At 39.1% G+C, this 18,424-nt stretch overlaps 2 protein-coding genes across 7 annotated transcripts in view; both read left to right on the top strand.

Annotated features, from left to right (window-relative positions):
• LOC139740998 (protein jagged-1b-like) overlaps positions 1 to 8,788 on the top strand; it is a 35,036-nt gene extending 26,248 nt beyond the window's left edge. Inside the window, exons 15-25 of the mRNA XM_071651587.1 lie at positions 4 to 117; positions 973 to 1,086; positions 1,567 to 1,680; positions 2,613 to 2,729; positions 3,300 to 3,413; positions 4,485 to 4,598; positions 5,778 to 5,902; positions 6,154 to 6,510; positions 6,916 to 7,047; positions 7,491 to 7,653; positions 8,358 to 8,788. Coding sequence (XP_071507688.1) covers positions 4 to 117; positions 973 to 1,086; positions 1,567 to 1,680; positions 2,613 to 2,729; positions 3,300 to 3,413; positions 4,485 to 4,598; positions 5,778 to 5,902; positions 6,154 to 6,510; positions 6,916 to 7,047; positions 7,491 to 7,653; positions 8,358 to 8,788 — 1,895 coding nt within the window. The remainder of the gene's footprint in view (positions 1 to 3; positions 118 to 972; positions 1,087 to 1,566; positions 1,681 to 2,612; positions 2,730 to 3,299; positions 3,414 to 4,484; positions 4,599 to 5,777; positions 5,903 to 6,153; positions 6,511 to 6,915; positions 7,048 to 7,490; positions 7,654 to 8,357) is intronic.
• A 4,106-nt stretch (positions 8,789 to 12,894) lies between these two features.
• The window catches only part of LOC139740992 (serine/threonine-protein kinase MRCK alpha-like), a 112,246-nt gene continuing 106,716 nt past the window's right edge, over positions 12,895 to 18,424 (top strand). For all 6 annotated transcript variants that reach the window (XM_071651580.1, XM_071651577.1, XM_071651578.1 and 3 more), the window contains exon 1: positions 12,895 to 13,073. The gene's annotated coding sequence lies outside the window, so the exon portion shown is untranslated. The remainder of the gene's footprint in view (positions 13,074 to 18,424) is intronic.

Genomic DNA, 18,424 nt, shown 5'->3' with positions numbered 1-18,424 from the left:
CAGGAATCGACGACTGTTTGAGCGACCCCTGTCAGAATGGAGGGACCTGTATAAACAGTCGCTTCGCCATCCAGTGTGTCTGCCCGTCTGGATGGGAGGGAACATTCTGCCACATTGGTAAAGAGGGCGCCATTGCCTTCTTGTCCTTGCTGTTTGTTTGTTTATTTGTTTGTGTGTGTGTGTGTGTGTGTGTGTGTGTGTGTGTGTTTGTGTGTGTGTGTGTTTGTTTGTTTGTTTGTTTGTTTGTGGGGTTACAATGTTTCCGTAAATTGCAGATCTAAATGGCCCAGGTAGTGTCTTCCTCACCCATTATTGGTAGCCAAATCGTACTTTCCTTACTGAGACTCGTTGTCAGGACCAGATGTCTCAGTTTCTGAGGACAATGTAATTGTGAATTAAGTGTGTGTATTTTTGTTTTTGTTTTCGAGGGGAGTGGGGTCGATGGGGGTGGAGTCAAGAATATCGTAAGAATATTCCCCAGCTGTCTATTATCTTATTTGCACCGTTATTTATACCGACTGAACGGTTGGATTTCCTTCTCCGGTATACTCACAATATTGACGAAAGGAAAGAAACATCAAAGCAAGTTGATGTTTACCAAGCAACCAACATACGACGTTGAATAGTGACCAGTCATTTCAGTTGTGAGCATTGCATTAAAACTGTCACTTGGCATGTATAGTCATCAATGATTTTGAACTGAATCCTTTCGAAAATGACCATTCAATTAACCTGACGTAAGTTTGCTAGCGATTTGTATTGGCTTCCAACTCACAGTTAGGGAGCCAGATGCTGGCGGAGATTGGAGTAGAATACATTATTATGACAAATGGATGCTGTGCTTAATTCCAAAGGTGCCAAAGCATTTTGACGTTGTATCGGTTAAGTCACGGTAAAGCTTTTTGTCTAAGAGAAACGTTGCTCAGAGCTCTCAGAATGAGTGTGGCTTCATCTTTCCATGATTACGCCAAGGTACTGATGAATGTGCCACAACTCCGTGTCGAAACAACGGCACCTGTGTTGATCTCCACGCCGACTTCGTCTGTGTGTGTCCTCATCGGTGGAAAGGGAAAACTTGCAACTCACGTAAGTCCCAACCACACCGTGAACAATGCAATATGATTTAGAAGCATCATTTGTCTTTTCAGGAGCCTTCGACATGGAAGCTGAGAAGTACTATTTAGCTGCTGCTAACAGGATAGAAAGTTTACAAGAGAGTCTCGTTTATCCAACAGCATTTTTACGGCATAAACTTGTAAAGTCTAAAGAGCGTCGTTAGCAACATTCTTGCTGTACAAACGCCATTATAAGTACACATGTACATCCCAAGTAAGATGTCTAGTGCTAGAAATTGCTTTGATGGCCGCCCGATTTCATGATTGTAAACGTTAGACACTTTTCTTGATACGCTGTAGCACATCATTGAATCATAGAGTTATCCGGGAGCTGAAAACAAACACCAATTCTGCAGAGAAAAATCCAAATATCTAGATTAATAATGAATAAAATGTGTATATTATGTATCTTTCTGGCGGGCAAACAACAACAAACCTCCTAACAATGAAGTTGAGAGCCACTGTGACTCCACCGCCTGTGTCAATGGCGGGGTATGCACCGATGCCGGCCACGCCTTCATGTGCCTCTGCCCATCTGGCTGGGAAGGTACATCATGTCAAATAGGTAAGTCTTCCTTACTGAACAAAACTTTACCAATATCTTCAGTTTAGATTTTGTTTTTATTCATTACGGGGAACACTTTAGGAGATTCGAGATGTCCACTTTCTGATATTTCTTGGAGAGAATTAGACGTGATGCACTTATCCCTTTCGCGTGAATTTTCATAACGAGAGCGTTAGCAGACCATTATTCAAAGAGAAAATACTCGAAAGTTAACAAGCACCTTTTACGTCTTTTCAGCCTGTATGTATGTAGTGTACATACTCAACTGTTTGCTTTGTTTCGATGGTTGCTGCTATGCAACATTTCAGCATGAATGTACTCGATAGGACTGTACTTCTATGATGGATTTTTCACATGAGCCTTTTCATTCAAAGGTGACGAAAAAATAATGGAGGCATTCGTTCCTTAACGCCCAATGACTGCATTTTCACTGGTGGTCGTGTCATACAGCACCTTCACCTTGCCCAGAGAATAGTATACGCACAACGATGATCATTGTACAAAATTTGTATGGTATATAGTAAACCTATGTCCTCAATCCCTATTCTATTTGTTTGTTTTTTTTTTTTTTGTGCGCAATGCTACAGTTAGTTATTCCGAAGGTTGGTTCATCCGAAAACGAAATAGAGTTTGTAATTTCGAATGTTCGTTGGAACGCACTTTTTTTTCCGGGTTAACGAACCTTCGGAATAACGAAAATCCCCCGTACAGAAACTGCATTTGATGTCAATTCATTCTCGTTTTTGACAGTGAGTGAGAGCACAAGGTGTGACAAGGGAAGGGACAAGAATGAGGTAGGGTTTGGGCAAAGTTTTATTTTTCATTTATTTTCTTTTGAAGGGGGATATAGTCTCACAGTCGATGCCCTCTGTGTTTTACCTGCTAAAAAAAATGAAATCATTAATTTCCACCTATCACCAATCTTGTTTCAGCCGTAGTCAACAGTTGCTCCGGGAAACCATGTGAGAATGGCGCCACGTGCATTCCGAGTGGGGAGGCGTTCACCTGTATCTGCAAAGATGGATTCGAAGGACCGCGGTGTGAAATCAGTGAGTAGACGATCCCATTGTCTCAGTTTCTGTCTCCATCTCTCACTGTCTCTGTGTCTCCCTCAATCTCTGGTTCTGTCTATCTATGTCCCTTTCTCTTTCTTTATCTTCTTTCCCTCTCTTATTTATTATTATTATTAAATGCTCCCCACCATCACTGGGAAGTTACATCGCAGTGTATAATCATTGCTCTAAATGTAATACATTGCGATGAATGATTATATCCTATAGAAGAAAGTGGCACCAGACTTGACTGGGTAGGTGGCATGATACATCCTTCATCAGGAATAAGCCTAATTTTGTTTTGTAAAAGACAGATACTTACCAGTATGAAACTATGTGAACATGAACAGCGATAAATAAGGAAAAAAGGAATCCACCATGAAGGTGCCTTTTCTAAAGAATTTTAATTTTTTTTTTTAAAATCTTGTAACGTCTAATCAAAGTTACCAAATGACAAATCATGCGATTCCATCTGACGATTTACGCTATTTTGTGTCACGATGTATTTTTTTAATCACATTAATAGAATTTATTTTAACTTATTCCTGTGATTATCTTTCTGATAAGACGTGGATGATTGCCGCCTAAATCCGTGCCACAATGGAGGGAAGTGCATTGACGGCATCAACTGGTTTCTCTGTCAGTGTGCAGACGGCTTCGCTGGCCCGGACTGCAGGATAAGTACGATTTCTACTTTCTTGACTTTAAAGGGAATGTACAGTACTGGTTGAGGTGAGGATTCATGTTTTGAACATTCGTAAGTGAGATGATGAAAAGCCTCATATGAAATATGAAAGAGCATGTCATTTTAAGAAGGATTCAACGTTTATTTGATGAAAATTGGTTTTCAAATGGCTGAGATATACAAAAAAGTGCTAATGATAAAAGGCGACATGCCACAACTTTATTAGGGTCTCTTTGTTTCACCTTGTGTTTGGATATCTCAGCCATTTCAAAACCGATTTTCATCGAATAAACTTTTGATACCCCTTAAAACTGCATGCTCTTTGACATCTCATACAGTGGTTTCTGAATATCTCGCAAAACGTTAAAAGCTAAATCCTCACCTCGACCAGCACTGTACACACCCTTGAAAGAACAAGCAAACAAACAACACCACATCGACGTAAAATATTATTTTACGTCGATGTAGGGCAATTTGTCAATCAGTTGCAATGAAAACATCTCGACGGAAGAATTTCATGAATTTGAATAATAAAGCAGTACCCGCTGCATGCTATAAGGATTAGAACCAACACTTGCTGTCGGGCGAAAGCTCGGTGGTCTAGTGGAGATGACGCCTGTCCGGTGATCAGGAGGTCGTAGGTTCGAATCCTGCTCGAGTATGTACGCCCATGATTTTTTATCATGGCTACTACTAAAACGCTGATCAATTCAGTGCTTATTTTACGTCGATGTAGGGCAATTTGTCAATCAGTTGCAATGAAAACATCTCGACGGAAGAATTTCATGAATTTTAACAAGATCTTACTGTTGTAACATAGTAAGTAAAAATGTTCGAAAATCACAGTGTTGAGGATGAAGACAAAAAGCAAGGAAAAGTCGTGAATAAGTACAAGATGATATCCGCTGATAATTACAAACAGGAAGGAAAACATTGTAGTGGAATTTTGATTGAACTGAAGGGTTGTTGTCGTACATTTACTTAGGCTAGGGGAAAAAAACGCCCATGAGAACGCTTGCAAGTACGTATAAGTGCATTTTGCTTTTGTCCTTTCCTTTCATAATTAGATATCAACGAATGTCTGTCGAACCCGTGTACTTACGGCAGCACGTGTGTAGATGGCATCGCTTCATTCACATGCCAGTGTCCACTCGGTAGAGAAGGATCAACCTGCTCTGAAGGTATAAATGTATTACGCACGACAGAATCAAAGATCAATCTATAAGAAAAGAACACAAGATATTGCTGACTTGCACCCGCACGATTCTCCCCGTGGAATTCACACAACCAAGCAATAATCTTCAGGATTGAAGAAACGATTCAGTAATTCGTTATGATGTGTTGCCTTCTTACTAAGGAAAAAAAAATCACCCCAGTTCCACACAAATTGGGGATAATCTTCTCTCTCAATGGATTAAAGTTTCTTTGTTTGGTATTAGGTTTGATTTGCGAAATGTCTCCAAACAAACGTATTAAGCGTTTCTTGAGTTTTTGACGGCTAACATCAACGAATTGCAAACTGCTGGAGTTTTACTCTTTTTTTTTGTGATCAGATGACATTTCACATGCCGTATGTGACCGTCAGCAGTGGTAGACAAGATCTCATACAACACAGAGTCTTCCTTCCATTTACAAAACGGCAAAGCTGCAATTTCTTTTCGATTTTACAGAGCCTTAATTGTTCAGGAGCTGTTAAGTCCAATGTCGTTTGGCTCAAAAAGCGTATCTTTACGTGTGCCAAGACTTTTGAAAAAGATTAATTTCGCTTTTACAGACTACGGGGCTTTCGGCATCAGACACCTCAGAGGTCAATCACATCCTGGTCATTGATATCTTAGTATAATAAAATCGAGTTCACCAATTTGCATATGTCCCATATTTTGTCTAATTATTATACTTTTAACGTCGTAGCTCAGAAAAAACAACAACATTCTATTTGACACTGATTTAAAGAACGCCAAACTATGAAACGTGTTCAAAGTGACGACGATTTGAGTAAGATGGTGACTTAAATAGGACTTATTTACTCACCTACGTTTTTTCACTGAAATGGCCGCGCCCTCCGTTAAATGTGATACACAATGGACATACCAGACCCTAAACCAGATTAAGCAGAACAATGAAGATTACTTCCAAAAGTTTGTACCTTAGACAAAAGTAATCAGCCATTGTCCGCAAATCCTACTTTAGTTTAATAGAAACCAGAGGTTTCAGTAGGATTAGCACCTTGACATCGTTGATAAGTAAGTGTATAGAACAGGAGTATGTATGTAGGTACTTGGGTGGTAATCTCAAGCTGATCAGCTTACTGAGAAGTCAATTAATGAGTCGAATCACCTATTAACGATTCCATTCTCCAGTCGTAGGCTACGAGCCGGCGCCGAGACCGTGTAAGACTGGGCGCCACGTCCATGCCCACGGTAAGACCTGGCGGCGGGACTGCAACAGCTGTCGCTGTGAAGACGGGGAAATCACCTGCACCAAGGTAATTACGAGCAACAGAGGTTTGCAATTTCTCCATGTGCTTTTGATATACCCATAGCAAAAACATCCAGTCGTTCGAGACCATGACATTGTTTTTGTAGTCTTTGCTAAAAATTTGAAATTTTAAGTACGATTTGTTTCACGTGATCACCAACAAAGCAACCATGCAATATTGTAAGTCATGTAGGCTTGTTTGTCATTCTACGAAAACGAAGGATGTTGACGCGTGCGAAATTATACCTTAATCTTCAGGTGTGGTGCGGACCATCTCTCTGCCTAGCTTCGGCGGGTTACGATGTTTACCTGACCGCCGCGGACGACGAGAGTCTGTTTCGCTGTCCCGACAATTTCGTCTGCGTGCCCATACCAGAAGGCGACTGCTTCACCCCACCTTGCAGACCGTGGGGGACCTGCAAAAAATTGCCCGCTGCGAAGAGGAATAGCGCCACCAGATTAAACGGCGATGACGCCTTACCTGAAGCCAACGAGGAGACTTACCAACTCCTTGACGCCGATTCCGGGACTACTTGTGATTTTAGCGGGGAACATTACTCCTCGGATGCTTGCATCCACCTGTTACTCACATTCAATGTGTGGGAAATGCCAGTGGTAACGTCCTATCAGGTTCAACCCAATTCGGTAGATGCTATAAATAATATTGTAGCAAATTACACTTTCACTGTTGCTTAGCATTTTTTTTTTACTCAACTGGATTGTTTAAAACTATGTGTTTGTTCATCGTCACCATCTACTTTGAGAAGATTATTGAGAGGACATATATACAGATTTGCAGATATACGATTATCATGATGACTAACAATTTATTGAAAAGAATAGAACAGCGTGCATGAATAGATTTGAGTGACAGATGATTCGGCACAATGATTATGCAACTGTAAACATTAAGTGCTACTCCAATATTATCGATTTCTTCTTCAAACTTAGATATTACTAAGTAATTAATCTACCAATCCATTTAGTGGGCTGACGAAATTTGTTATTTTCTGAATGCAGGGAATGACGATTGATACAGTGTGCAGCGATCTGAGACAGCTTTCGGAAATCCACTCGGCTGCCGAGAGGTCCTCCGTCATTATCATCTGTCGCAGAAACAATGAGGCATCGAATTCGATCGACCTAACTCTGGTACTTATAACACTTTGAACGGCTATATACAGCAGGGATGACATTTCTGTCCCTAACGTTGTTTCCTATACCTGTCATGTAAACTGAGTATGAGAAACGAATTACACAATGACGTGTCTTCATTCAACGAAACAACGAGAAAGAACTTGACATAATTATATCGCAGATTCGGAGCACTTTGAAAAAAAAAACCCGTTTCTCAGATGTTTGGAAGTAACGATTTGTCAAACTTCAAATTAAAACTTGACAATAATTGCAACGACAGTCTATGAGCAATGGTTATGTTTAGACTTATTAGGTCTATAAACATTATAAACAATTTCGAATACGATGAAAGACTTAGAATCCTAAATGATACGACAGTTTTGGAAACAAATCGTATTCGTAAACCAGTTTGTTGACGTCTACTATAGCCTGTCGTCATGACTGATTTTCATTTCCAGTCTACCGACATCGAGGCCGATGCCGAGTTAGCGGGGCAACTCGGCCGACGCATAGCCACCAGCCTGCGTCACCCAGCGTCTCAGAGCTCGCTTGCCCTTCGTGCAGTGACGGCCATTCAGCAGCTCTCTCCTGCATTGACTGCGGAGAGTAGATCCGATGGCAGTAAGTACCAGTAAACAAACAAATGCATCAACATACTAAACGATTACCTCAGCTGCATGCACCTATGGGTCGTTTTCATTCTGCTTTTATACGTTGTATACGAGATCGAAAGATTAGTACTGCCATCCTATCATTAACGCGGGATTCGCGGGCTCAGCGTCCTCCCTAACGACGTAATTGTTATGCTCCGAACTGAAATCAATGGATCAGACATCATTAGTAATTGCCAAAGTAATTAGAAAAAAATAATTGTGAAAAGACGCATACATTTTAGCGAACAAAGCTATAACGTTGTAATGTAAAAGAAAAATATTGCAAGAGTAATAACCTTCTACCTCCTGCATCACGTGTAATCTCTGTACTGATTGTAGTGAAGTGGAACGTGCGGTAGTATTGTCATCATTCATTTCCAGTCATCAACACAAAATACCGATTCTCCTGACGCAGCACGAGGGTGGTTAATAATCTTGCCATGAAGACTTCGTGAGAAAGACGACGAATATTGAAAGCACTCGAGTTAGAATCACTGTACTTTTGTTGCATTTTGGTTTTCTGTCAGCATTGCCGCTTGTCCATCTGAAGGGAGAGGGATAATGATTATACACATGAATTATAGTATGATATTGCAATTTTCATGCTGAATAGTTTCATACCAATATAAAGAATTGTTTACTGTCGAATTTGTTTTGTTTCTGCGTGTTTAGGTACGCTCGTCATCGCTTACGTCGTCGTGCTCTTCACGCTGTCGGTCTTCGGCTGCGTCGTCATCTGTTTCGGTCGTCGATGCCAGCGGAACATGTTTTCCTCGCCTCCACCCCCTCCGCCTCCCCTTCCCTTGCGCGTCATTGCCGCAGCGCGCAGGGCTGCAGCGGATCCTTCTGGCGCAACACAACGTCAAAACAATTACGTCATTGGAGCGGATGCTGCATCAGCGAACTCGGCGTCGGCACGATCGAATGACAGCGCGAATCTCTCGAGCTCGTCGAACACGTATGAGAACGACACCCGCACTCCGAGTCCTCCAGGACATTGCTATTTGGTTCCCGATTGCTCTGTCACCAAGAACAACGGCAAGGATGACGATTATCGCATGAGGACGTACCGTAAATGCGACTACGAGACTCGACCAGCCTAAAGGAAAATAAACAATAAAAAACAAAACAAAACACACGCACACAACCCAAAACATGTACATAAAGAGGCGAGCACAACAGAGTATTCAAGTTGATAAACTATAGCATACAAGTTTCACCATTGTGAATGTTGAAGCCAACGTTCAAGGACTTTGGGGTTTTTTTTAATGAAGTTTCCTTGCTTTTTGTTATTACCATCTTGACATGCAGTTCTTTTCCATGTCATGATTTCATTTTATAGCGCATGTTTACACGTCTAAACGATAACAGCCGTGATTCGACTGCAGGCCCATACTCGAGGGATACATGTCTTTACAGTAATGCCATAGATGCATATTTACTCCATTATATTCCCCTGTCACCGGTAAACCGCAATGTAGATAACGGTAAAGCAACATGCACTGAATTGGTGGTAATACGCACAACTTTGTTAGAACAAGGCATAAGTTTATTCCGGTGGCTGGAACAATAGGTGACCATGTAAATACTCAAACAAGCATGATGACAATGTTGTATTATACAGGGTAAATGGATGTGCACATTTATGTATATGTAATGTAATTGATATTATCTTGGACAACTTGTCACAAAGTCTGTTCCAACTTACCAAAACCGTGTCTACCCAAGACGATATTAACAATTATTATAAAATTGACACACTGATTGACCCACATCTCAGCGATGGATATTGTAACAGTGAATCATATTACCATGGCAACGCTACCATTTATCTAGGATTTCTATCTGACGACAGACAAGAAGAATAATATGATGATTACCATTATTATGTATACATGTACTTCGTTTTTATTGCACCATGTGATTACCATTGTCATTAACGTAAACTTACAAATTCATTGATGTAACATGTGCTTGGACACATTCTAGTCAGTTTGTGTATAATGTGAAGTGTTATCTTTGCCGATAATTACAAAAACGTGTAGCCTACATGCATGATAGGTCAGATTCTATCGTGACCCTTTGTGTCTTCTTTATACTGCGCATAATTTTGTCAAACCTTGGAGGTCATTATTTGGCCAGCAATATTAGGTAATTTCTGTATAAAACAAAACAAAAACAAACAAACAAACATGTACATTATCATGGTTAGTCATGTAAAGTACCTGTCCGTTATCATGCCTCTGTCGTATGTTGTCATTTTAATTACAAGTTTCATCATTATCTTTTCTTTGTTTGAGAAAAAGATTGACTTCTAAATATATTAAATTGAGATTTTGAATCTAATTTTAGATTTGTCCCTCATCTCAATCTAAAGAATTTAGAGAGTACATGTACTGTACTAATTCACCCAACCCTACACTTTTACACAATATTTTGTATATGAGGGATCCTATATTTTATGTAAAAGGAAAATTGGCAATATTCTTCTATTGCTGATTGTCAATGCAACTATAATTTTCATAGGTTGAGAAATACGTGTCAGGACTGAAGTGTCATATTTTTTTTTCTTTTATAGGGGCATGGTCACTCTATGGACCTCTGAGCGGAGTTTCAACATCAAACCATTCACCCCCTTACGCATTTCACGACTGCAATTAAATCATTAGCTTTTTGTCTACCAAGATATGAATCACGAATAACACTGAATATTTCGTGTATTTCACGTGTATCTGTCTATCTATCTATCTATCTATCTATCTATCTATCTATCTATCTATCTATCTATCTATCCATCTATCTATCCATATCTATCTATTTATATATATCTATCTATCCATCCATCTATCTATCTATCTATCTATCCATATCTATCTATTTATATCAATCTATCTATCTATCTATCTATCTATCTATCTATCTATCTATCTGTCTGTCTATCTATCTATCTATCCATCCATCTATCTATCTATCTATCTATCTATCTATCTATCTATCTATCTATCTATTTCTTTAATTTCCTATTTTCAACACATGTGTCTACGGAGAATCTTCGAGATCTGTATTGCGGTAAGCCGTAACTGTTATTTGCTGCCATCTCTCGTTAATATTTCCGTCTTCAGTGACAGTATTGCCGTTGTTGTTGTTGTTTGTCATCCTTGTAATGTTTCCAAATGCGGTTTCAGTGGGAATAGGCGGAAAGATGGCAAGGTGAATAATGATACTCAGAATATTTGTTTGTGCGTGCGTGTGTGGGTGTGTGTGTGTGTGTATGTCATGTGTGTCTTTTATAGAATCTTTCTTAAAATTCAGTTTTGTCGTAACGTTCCATAATCTTACTATTCAAAGAATAGAAGAAAAACAGAAGTGCGTGTTTATGTGTGTATTATGTGTGCCTTTTAGAGCATATCATTCTTAAATTTGGGTTTTGTCGTAAGATCCCATATCCCTGCGTGGAAGATTAATCTTACTATTCAAAGAATATGGAAGAAAACAGAAGTGTGTGTTTGTGTGTTGAGTCTTTTAGAGCGTAATCTTTCTTAAATTTTAGTTTTGTCGTAACTGTCCATATCACTGAAAGCTGAATCTTACTGATATTCAAAGAATATCATGGAAGAAAAACAGAAGTGTGTATGTGTGTGTGCGTGTCTGTGTGCGCGTGTACGTCCGAGTGTATCTTCAGGGGCTCGGGTTCACCTTCTTTAGCAGGGCCTGTGTGCTCTCCGTTCTCTACTCCAGGTATGCTTTCCTTTCGACACACAAAATAATGAATGCAGCAAAATTAAGTGAAATCGAAATGACAAGAGGAGAATAATATATACCTAAGAAATAACAAGCTCAACAAAGTTTTTCTTCATTTCAAATGATCAGTCATACATAGGTTGCCATTTCTTCATTGATATCATTATCATTTTTTTTTAGTACTGTAGGAGCCTAATCGCTTGGTATTGTTAATACCATTGCTATCATATCTATTGGTATTATAATCAATATTATTATTATTATCATTATTATTATTATTATTATTATTATTATTATTATTATTACTATTATCATTATCATTATTATTATTATTATTATTATTAGTAGTAGTAGTAGTGTACTGTATCGTCATTATTATTGCTATTATTAATATTATCGTCATCATCATTGATATTATTATCGTTATCTTTATTCATGTAGTGATTATACACATTGTCATTGTAGTTTCAGTAAGCCTACATTCTAGCTATCATCCTCGTCACTACAATCATCATCATCTGCAATTTTTCCCTTATCTTGGTCTGCCGCTCAGACTTGATCTCACTCATTAAAAACTTGAGACAAAAGATTCCTCCTTATCCACATTTATGACTTTATTACTGCTGGTAAGAAATCGACAAACACATCGGGTAGGCTTACTGAGTGACTTGATATGAAAAAAATAATATCATTATAATATGCGTCATGCAACAGTTACGACCATCGTGATCATTGACGTTATCTTCAGCATTGACATCTTCAATACAATTTTAGATTTAAGCAAACCCTGTAAAAGCGAAGGTGCTTTTTTGACAAGTCTTTCAATAAAGTAACTTTGAGGTACTATTTTCACCATCCGATATATTCCTCACTTTTTCCTACAGTTTGAGTACAGATGTGAGTGGAAACAAACAAGCAGAGAAAAAAAAAACAGACACAAAGACGAGAAATGACGTCACAACAAAATATCCATAGTATTGACATGGGACATTACATCGATACGGTAAAAGAATCTAAGGTTCATTCTTCCAGCAAACTTTCCAAATATATATATTTTTTTTAAGATAGTGAATAGTTATTACAAACAAAACTCTATAATAGGCCCCTATCCATGTTCTTTTATACACTCCAAATCGAGTTCATAATTTATTGAAAGTTTTTTTTTTTTCTCCTGACCACAGCGCTATCTGACAAATAACGCGTCGCTGTGGTTGACAAAGTATTTTTCCTAGTATTTTTTTTTTGAAACATATAAACACACTTGGATAGAAATCACAAGACTGTACATCGCAGAATTCTTCAGTTGTGACTGTAGGGTTTTACAATACATACTGTGTACAAGGTGCCGTGGGTTTTAGAGGTATTTCAGGCGCATCGCAGAGAGCCGCTGGATCGAAAAAGTGAAATAAAAAATATCCGGAAATTTCACCCATACCATACCCAGAATGCAACGCGCGTATGACGGACTTTGCTCGGCCATCTTTCCAACTTTCCACTGTCTTCCTGCTTCTCGCGCGATCGCACGGAGGAGATCGGGAAATTAAGATTTTTCAGGCATTTTCCAGCGGGACAGAATGCCGGATGCCGTTGGATGGACATTAGCAAAGCTGACTGGACTATGCTGATATCAAAACCGTTCCTTTGGAAGTATGTTTAGACCTTGTTTTGTACATTTGTTAAGGCTCGAGTGTAGTATGTGGTTGTGATCGCTCTAAATTATGGGTAGGGCCCCGGTAGGGGCAAGCACGGAGCTGAGTGCTCGACAGTCGACACACCGTCCAGCCGGTCTGTTCTGTGATGTGTGCAAGCGCACTGTGCGTAGTGCTGTGTATTGGATGTGTGTGGCTTCTGGCTTTCGATACGAGTCTTCGTTGTGAATTCATCTATTCGCGATAACTGCGTCTTGAATAGTGGAGCCCATGAAATGTCTAATAAATTATACATCTGTAGTTGAAGAGATTAATGTCGTTGGCTAGATCTAGCAACAGATAAAGAAATGTAGACGAGAGGCTAGGTAGGAATAGGATTAGGATGCCAACTCTGTCACACGAAACTTAAATTTCTAATGTGCCCTGTGATGAGGGAATGAAAAAGAAGCCATACAGATGCCACAAGAATCTGTCTTAAGTGACAACATTTTAAATGATTTGCCTGTTATAAGGCAAGCAGTCCATCTTTCTAACTTCATTAGAACTGCTGAACTAACACCATTTGGAGCATGACATGGATTCTACAGCTTTATGATTCTGAGAGTTGGGACATTTTGTGTGTGTGTGTGTGTGTGTGTGTGTGTGTGTGTGTGGATGATCTGAGTGGTGGCAGTGTTAGATGTTTTTGATAGGCAGTTGCAAGGAACACCGTCACATGTATTACTTGCACAGCACATTTCTTAAATTGTATATTAGTTCAGTGCAATATCTTCAGAGGTGAAACGTAATTTACAGAAGGGCTCAAAATTTGGAGTAGTAGAGCTCTATCTATTATGAGTAAAATGTGTAGGGTAAGAGCACCAGTATTCGGTCAGCTACCGGTATTCGGTTACTTATCACTAGTCACCAGCCAGTAAGTTCAACTGTCACAACACACGCAAATCACATCAATTCACATACTTTCACACTCATTCACAATAGGAAACTCCCTTAGCCCCCTCCAAAAATCCATCCAAAATCCAAAATTTTACCGTCAGTGCAGAATCGGCGCTACTTTCCAAAAGCGCTAAAAATCGAGAAATAGGCCGTTCTCTCACGGGTTTTTTTTTTGCTAATCGCAAGCTTGGAGAGTGATGGTATCCTCAAAAACGCAAAAGAAAAACAAAATTTCCGTACGTGCTGATACAGTGTCTCAATGCACAAGGGTTGAATGCAAGTGCTGTGTCCCCAGTATTCGGTCACCAACGGGCGCCGCAACGTCCCAATGCAATTTTGCGCCAACAAGGTAGCGCGCGCGCGTTTTTCAGCTGCATTGAACACGCATTGACTTTGAACGCGCATATTGCGTGACCGCATACTGGAGCCGGTGACCGTATACAGGGGAATTTTCAAGGTGATATATTTTGCGATTTTGTGAAATTCTGTGTGATATTTAACGAAATGAAAATTGAGATTAAAGAAATTTGATATATTTCACATTCATTGCTGTAGATATGATGTATGTATGTATTATTTTAGTTTGAAAAATATTGCAAAAAAGCTTAAGTGACCGAATACTGGGGATGTTACCCTAATATTATTTGGATCGTATGCTTACATGTACGCCTTTACGTAATTGTATTCCTTAAGTGCCCTCCCAGTTCAGTGGTGGGTAGGTAGAATGTTAATAGACTCTTGTATGTGATGATCAAAATGTGCCAAATAGCAGAAGTATTGAATCGTATTCACTCCCGCACGCTGGATATTGCTATGTAGACTCTAATCGATTATATGAACATCACATAGCATTTAGCAACAACGATTGGATGTGCTCCAAGGTTGCAATGCATGTGTGGTGTACCTTTTTGGGTAACATTTTACACTTTTACCATTACCCAACTGAAATAGTATCATCACAAGCCCACAGCATTATTTCACACACTTTTTTGATGCAAAAGATGTCCATTTCAGAGCAAAAGTTGACAGTTTATAATCAGTAAAGGGCGGTGAGTTAAGGCCCGGTCACACTGCCCAAAAGTCGCATAAACGCATGAATCAAGCAAGAAATTTGGTTGTGCGTGCTTGTCTGTCGAGAATTTTCGCTGATTTACGCGATGAAAATCACCGATGAATTGCGCAAGAACTAAGGAAAGATCACGCAAAAATCACTAACAAACCACGAACTTTCAGTGCATAGGCACGCAAAGGCCCCAAATAGGGCGAATTCGTGGTTGTGCGCGATGACAGGTCCACGGAAAATCACGCATAATCTGTGCATTATCACTAATAAACTGCGTATGAATCGCGCATGATTCACCCATGAACGCGATAGCGGCAACATTTTCGCGAACGATCACTGATATTCCACGCATATTTCGCGCATTGTTCGCGTAAGAACTAGGCAAACTACGCAAAAATTACGTAAAACAGCGCAATACTGTGTAAACCTAAACGTGAAGCCGAGTTTTGAGCTGCTCAAAACCTGGAATCGCGTAAAGCACCGATCCGGCGCACATGGCGGACAACTACCAAGGTTCCACATCAGACAAACTCATGAAATGCGCAAATCGCGCATGTATCGCGTAAAGCTCAAATTTCTTACGTGATTCATGCGTTTACGCAACTTTTGGGCAGTGCGACCGGGCCTTTAGCTCAGTCGGTAGCACGTCTACCTCTTGATTTGAAGGATCCAGGTTCAATTTCCGAGTCTCACCGAGCAGTGTTGTGCGAGGCAAAAAACTCTGTCCCTCGGGTAGGACATAAAATGGAGGCCTCGTGTGTGAGAAAATCACAACTCATGCACATAATGAAAGATACCGCTTCATTTATTAATCGCAAAGAGCAGGGTGTTTAACCTGGTGAAGTGGTCCCAGCGAACATCCAACTAGACCCCATGGAAGACCAGCTATTGCAGCTGAATATGGGCTATCCAGCCATCTCCGATGGAAATCAAACAAACAACAAATGTTGTAATCTTGGTACTGAAAACTGATAATACCAGAGCACCTTAAAAAGCACAGATCCTGATTACCCATGGCATGGCTTTTTATCATGTTTGAAATTTGTTGGCAATGTTACTTGCATCATAATAATTTGCAGACTTGTGGGATTGTGTATGTCGTGTGAGAGATATCATTAAAACTCCTATGGGACTACGCAAGTATGAAAATTTACCCACAAATGTATGTACCGGGTATATGTAAATCTTATAAATACAGTGTACTATTAGCTGCCTTTAGATGGGGCCTCTTGTTGACAGAATACTAAAGCTATAGAATGCCAACCAAAAGCAATCAATTGCCATTTCAAGTTGACATTGGATTTTAGTATTCCAGGGATTAACACAGATTGCTGTGATTAGCAGCTGATCACATTTGACGGGGCTTTGGCCTGACTGTAGAACCTTGATACGGTTGAAATCAAACCATGTTGAGGCAGCCAATGCATACATCATGTGCTTTTGGCACCAAGGATACAGACACGCAGAGGAAACACTTGTATTGTACTCAAATTGTCATGTAAATGCTATATCAAAATAGCTGGCGAGATCACATGACTGATTGTTAATGCATACATGTAATACTGTTATTGTACCCTTTATTTGTTTTCTGCATAAAAGAGTATTATATGTCAATGATTTCTTCAAAAATTATTTGTTACTCTGCTCCATATAAGCTTTTGTGTGTGTGTGTGTGTGTGTGTGTGTGTGTGTGTGTATGTATGTGTGTGTGTGAGAGAGAGAAAGAGAGAGAATGCATTTAGAGGGAACCTGTCATGCACTCGTGCAGTAAAGATACATTTGATTAGAATGGTGTTTCTTTTTTTTTTTTTTTTTTTTTTAGAGAGAGACTTTACAAGAAGAATGTGTGTGTGTGTGTGTGTGTGTGTACACTATTTATGTTGTAATATAGGTGGACTACTGATATGAAAACTGTCATAGTTGTTTTGTGCCTTATGTAGCATTATAGAGACTGACCTCACTTATCTGGCCATGGCTTATCTGGATCTCTGGACGTGGGCTGGCTTATAAATGATTTTCTTTTGGTATCAAGCATTTTCAATGCCAAATGTCCAATAATCATAGACTTTTTATTCCTGTGAATGATTTGTCAGTGAAAGTTTAGAAAATCTGCAAATTTTTGCACACACTGTTAGGTTCAGTCATACATTGTACTTACTGCAAGAAACAGTTGCATTTGATGCTGCACTAATCACCTAGCATTGCATTGCAGTGGTATCATACAGTTGTACATGGGCAGTATTCAACGAGTAGTGATCTCAATCTTATTCTTGTTCAATGTTAAACAAACACAAATGAGAAGTCAGTTAAATCACATTTCATTTCATTTCTGTGTCATCTGAAACATGACAATAATTTGCAAGTAATCATAGCATTGATAAATTGATATTGACATGTGTACATGCTATGCCCAGAAGAACATGCTAGAAAGCACCACATACAATGAGCATATCTCTCATAATTATATGGTACATGCATATATGGCCAACTCATGTTGGACCGTCTGGATGTAATTTGTAGATGGATAGCAGAGGTTGTACTGTATAAGCAAATATATTGAAAGTCACTTTCCTTTTTCTTTAATATTGTTTTAGGTAAACATACATTGTACATACAGTTGTACAGTGTACACTGTACCTCAGTACTGGTCTAAGAATGGCTCAGTGGACACTTGATACAGTCATATTAACAATTTGCATAAGCGTTACGATTTTTATTGTTAAGATTGTAAAGGCCTTTGTAATGAAAAGGTGGGATGTAAGCTTTTAATATTATGGAAAAGTGCAGTAATTCAATAAGAGGTATTGGGTTTGTATGCTTTGAAGCATTTTAGCAATAGATGCAGAAAGATAAAAAGTGCTGTGCGGAATATCGTTACCTTGGAGTTATGCCTTCATTTTGGGTCAACATTCAGAAATGAAGACCTCTTTTTTTTTGTGTGTGTGTAGATCTATATGTGTATGTATTGTTGAAAAAAAAAAAGAAAAAAAGATGTGATTAGTATGTAACAGGTCTATGAGTCTTTATCTTTTCCAGGCAGTAGTGTTGCCTGAGTATATTTTGTTTTAGACATGTTTGCATGATTGCCCATCGTGAGCATAATTGTGTAATCAGGATTTTAAAATGAAGGTGACTACAGGAATTTTATAATTGTATATTTTATAATTTGATTGTTATAAAAGTTATCTCAAAGATTACTTGAAGTAACAAGCATCGAGATAGCAGTTGCTACATATGGTAGTTCATGCAGGACACAATTTCGTTATGAACCTATTTCAGATTTTCCATCCTAGTGTGTTGTAGAGAGCCCTATTTACTTCAGCAAATCAATGAACATGTAGTATGAATCA

This window comes from Diadema antillarum, unplaced genomic scaffold (assembly GCF_040938485.1).
Source record: "Diadema antillarum isolate AM-2024a unplaced genomic scaffold, OU_Dant_1.0 seq00000894_RagTag, whole genome shotgun sequence".
Classification (NCBI taxonomy): Eukaryota; Metazoa; Echinodermata; class Echinoidea; order Diadematoida; family Diadematidae; genus Diadema; species Diadema antillarum.
The sequence above is the reverse complement of the archived record's forward strand: the minus strand, read 5'-3'. Positions and strand labels throughout refer to the sequence as shown.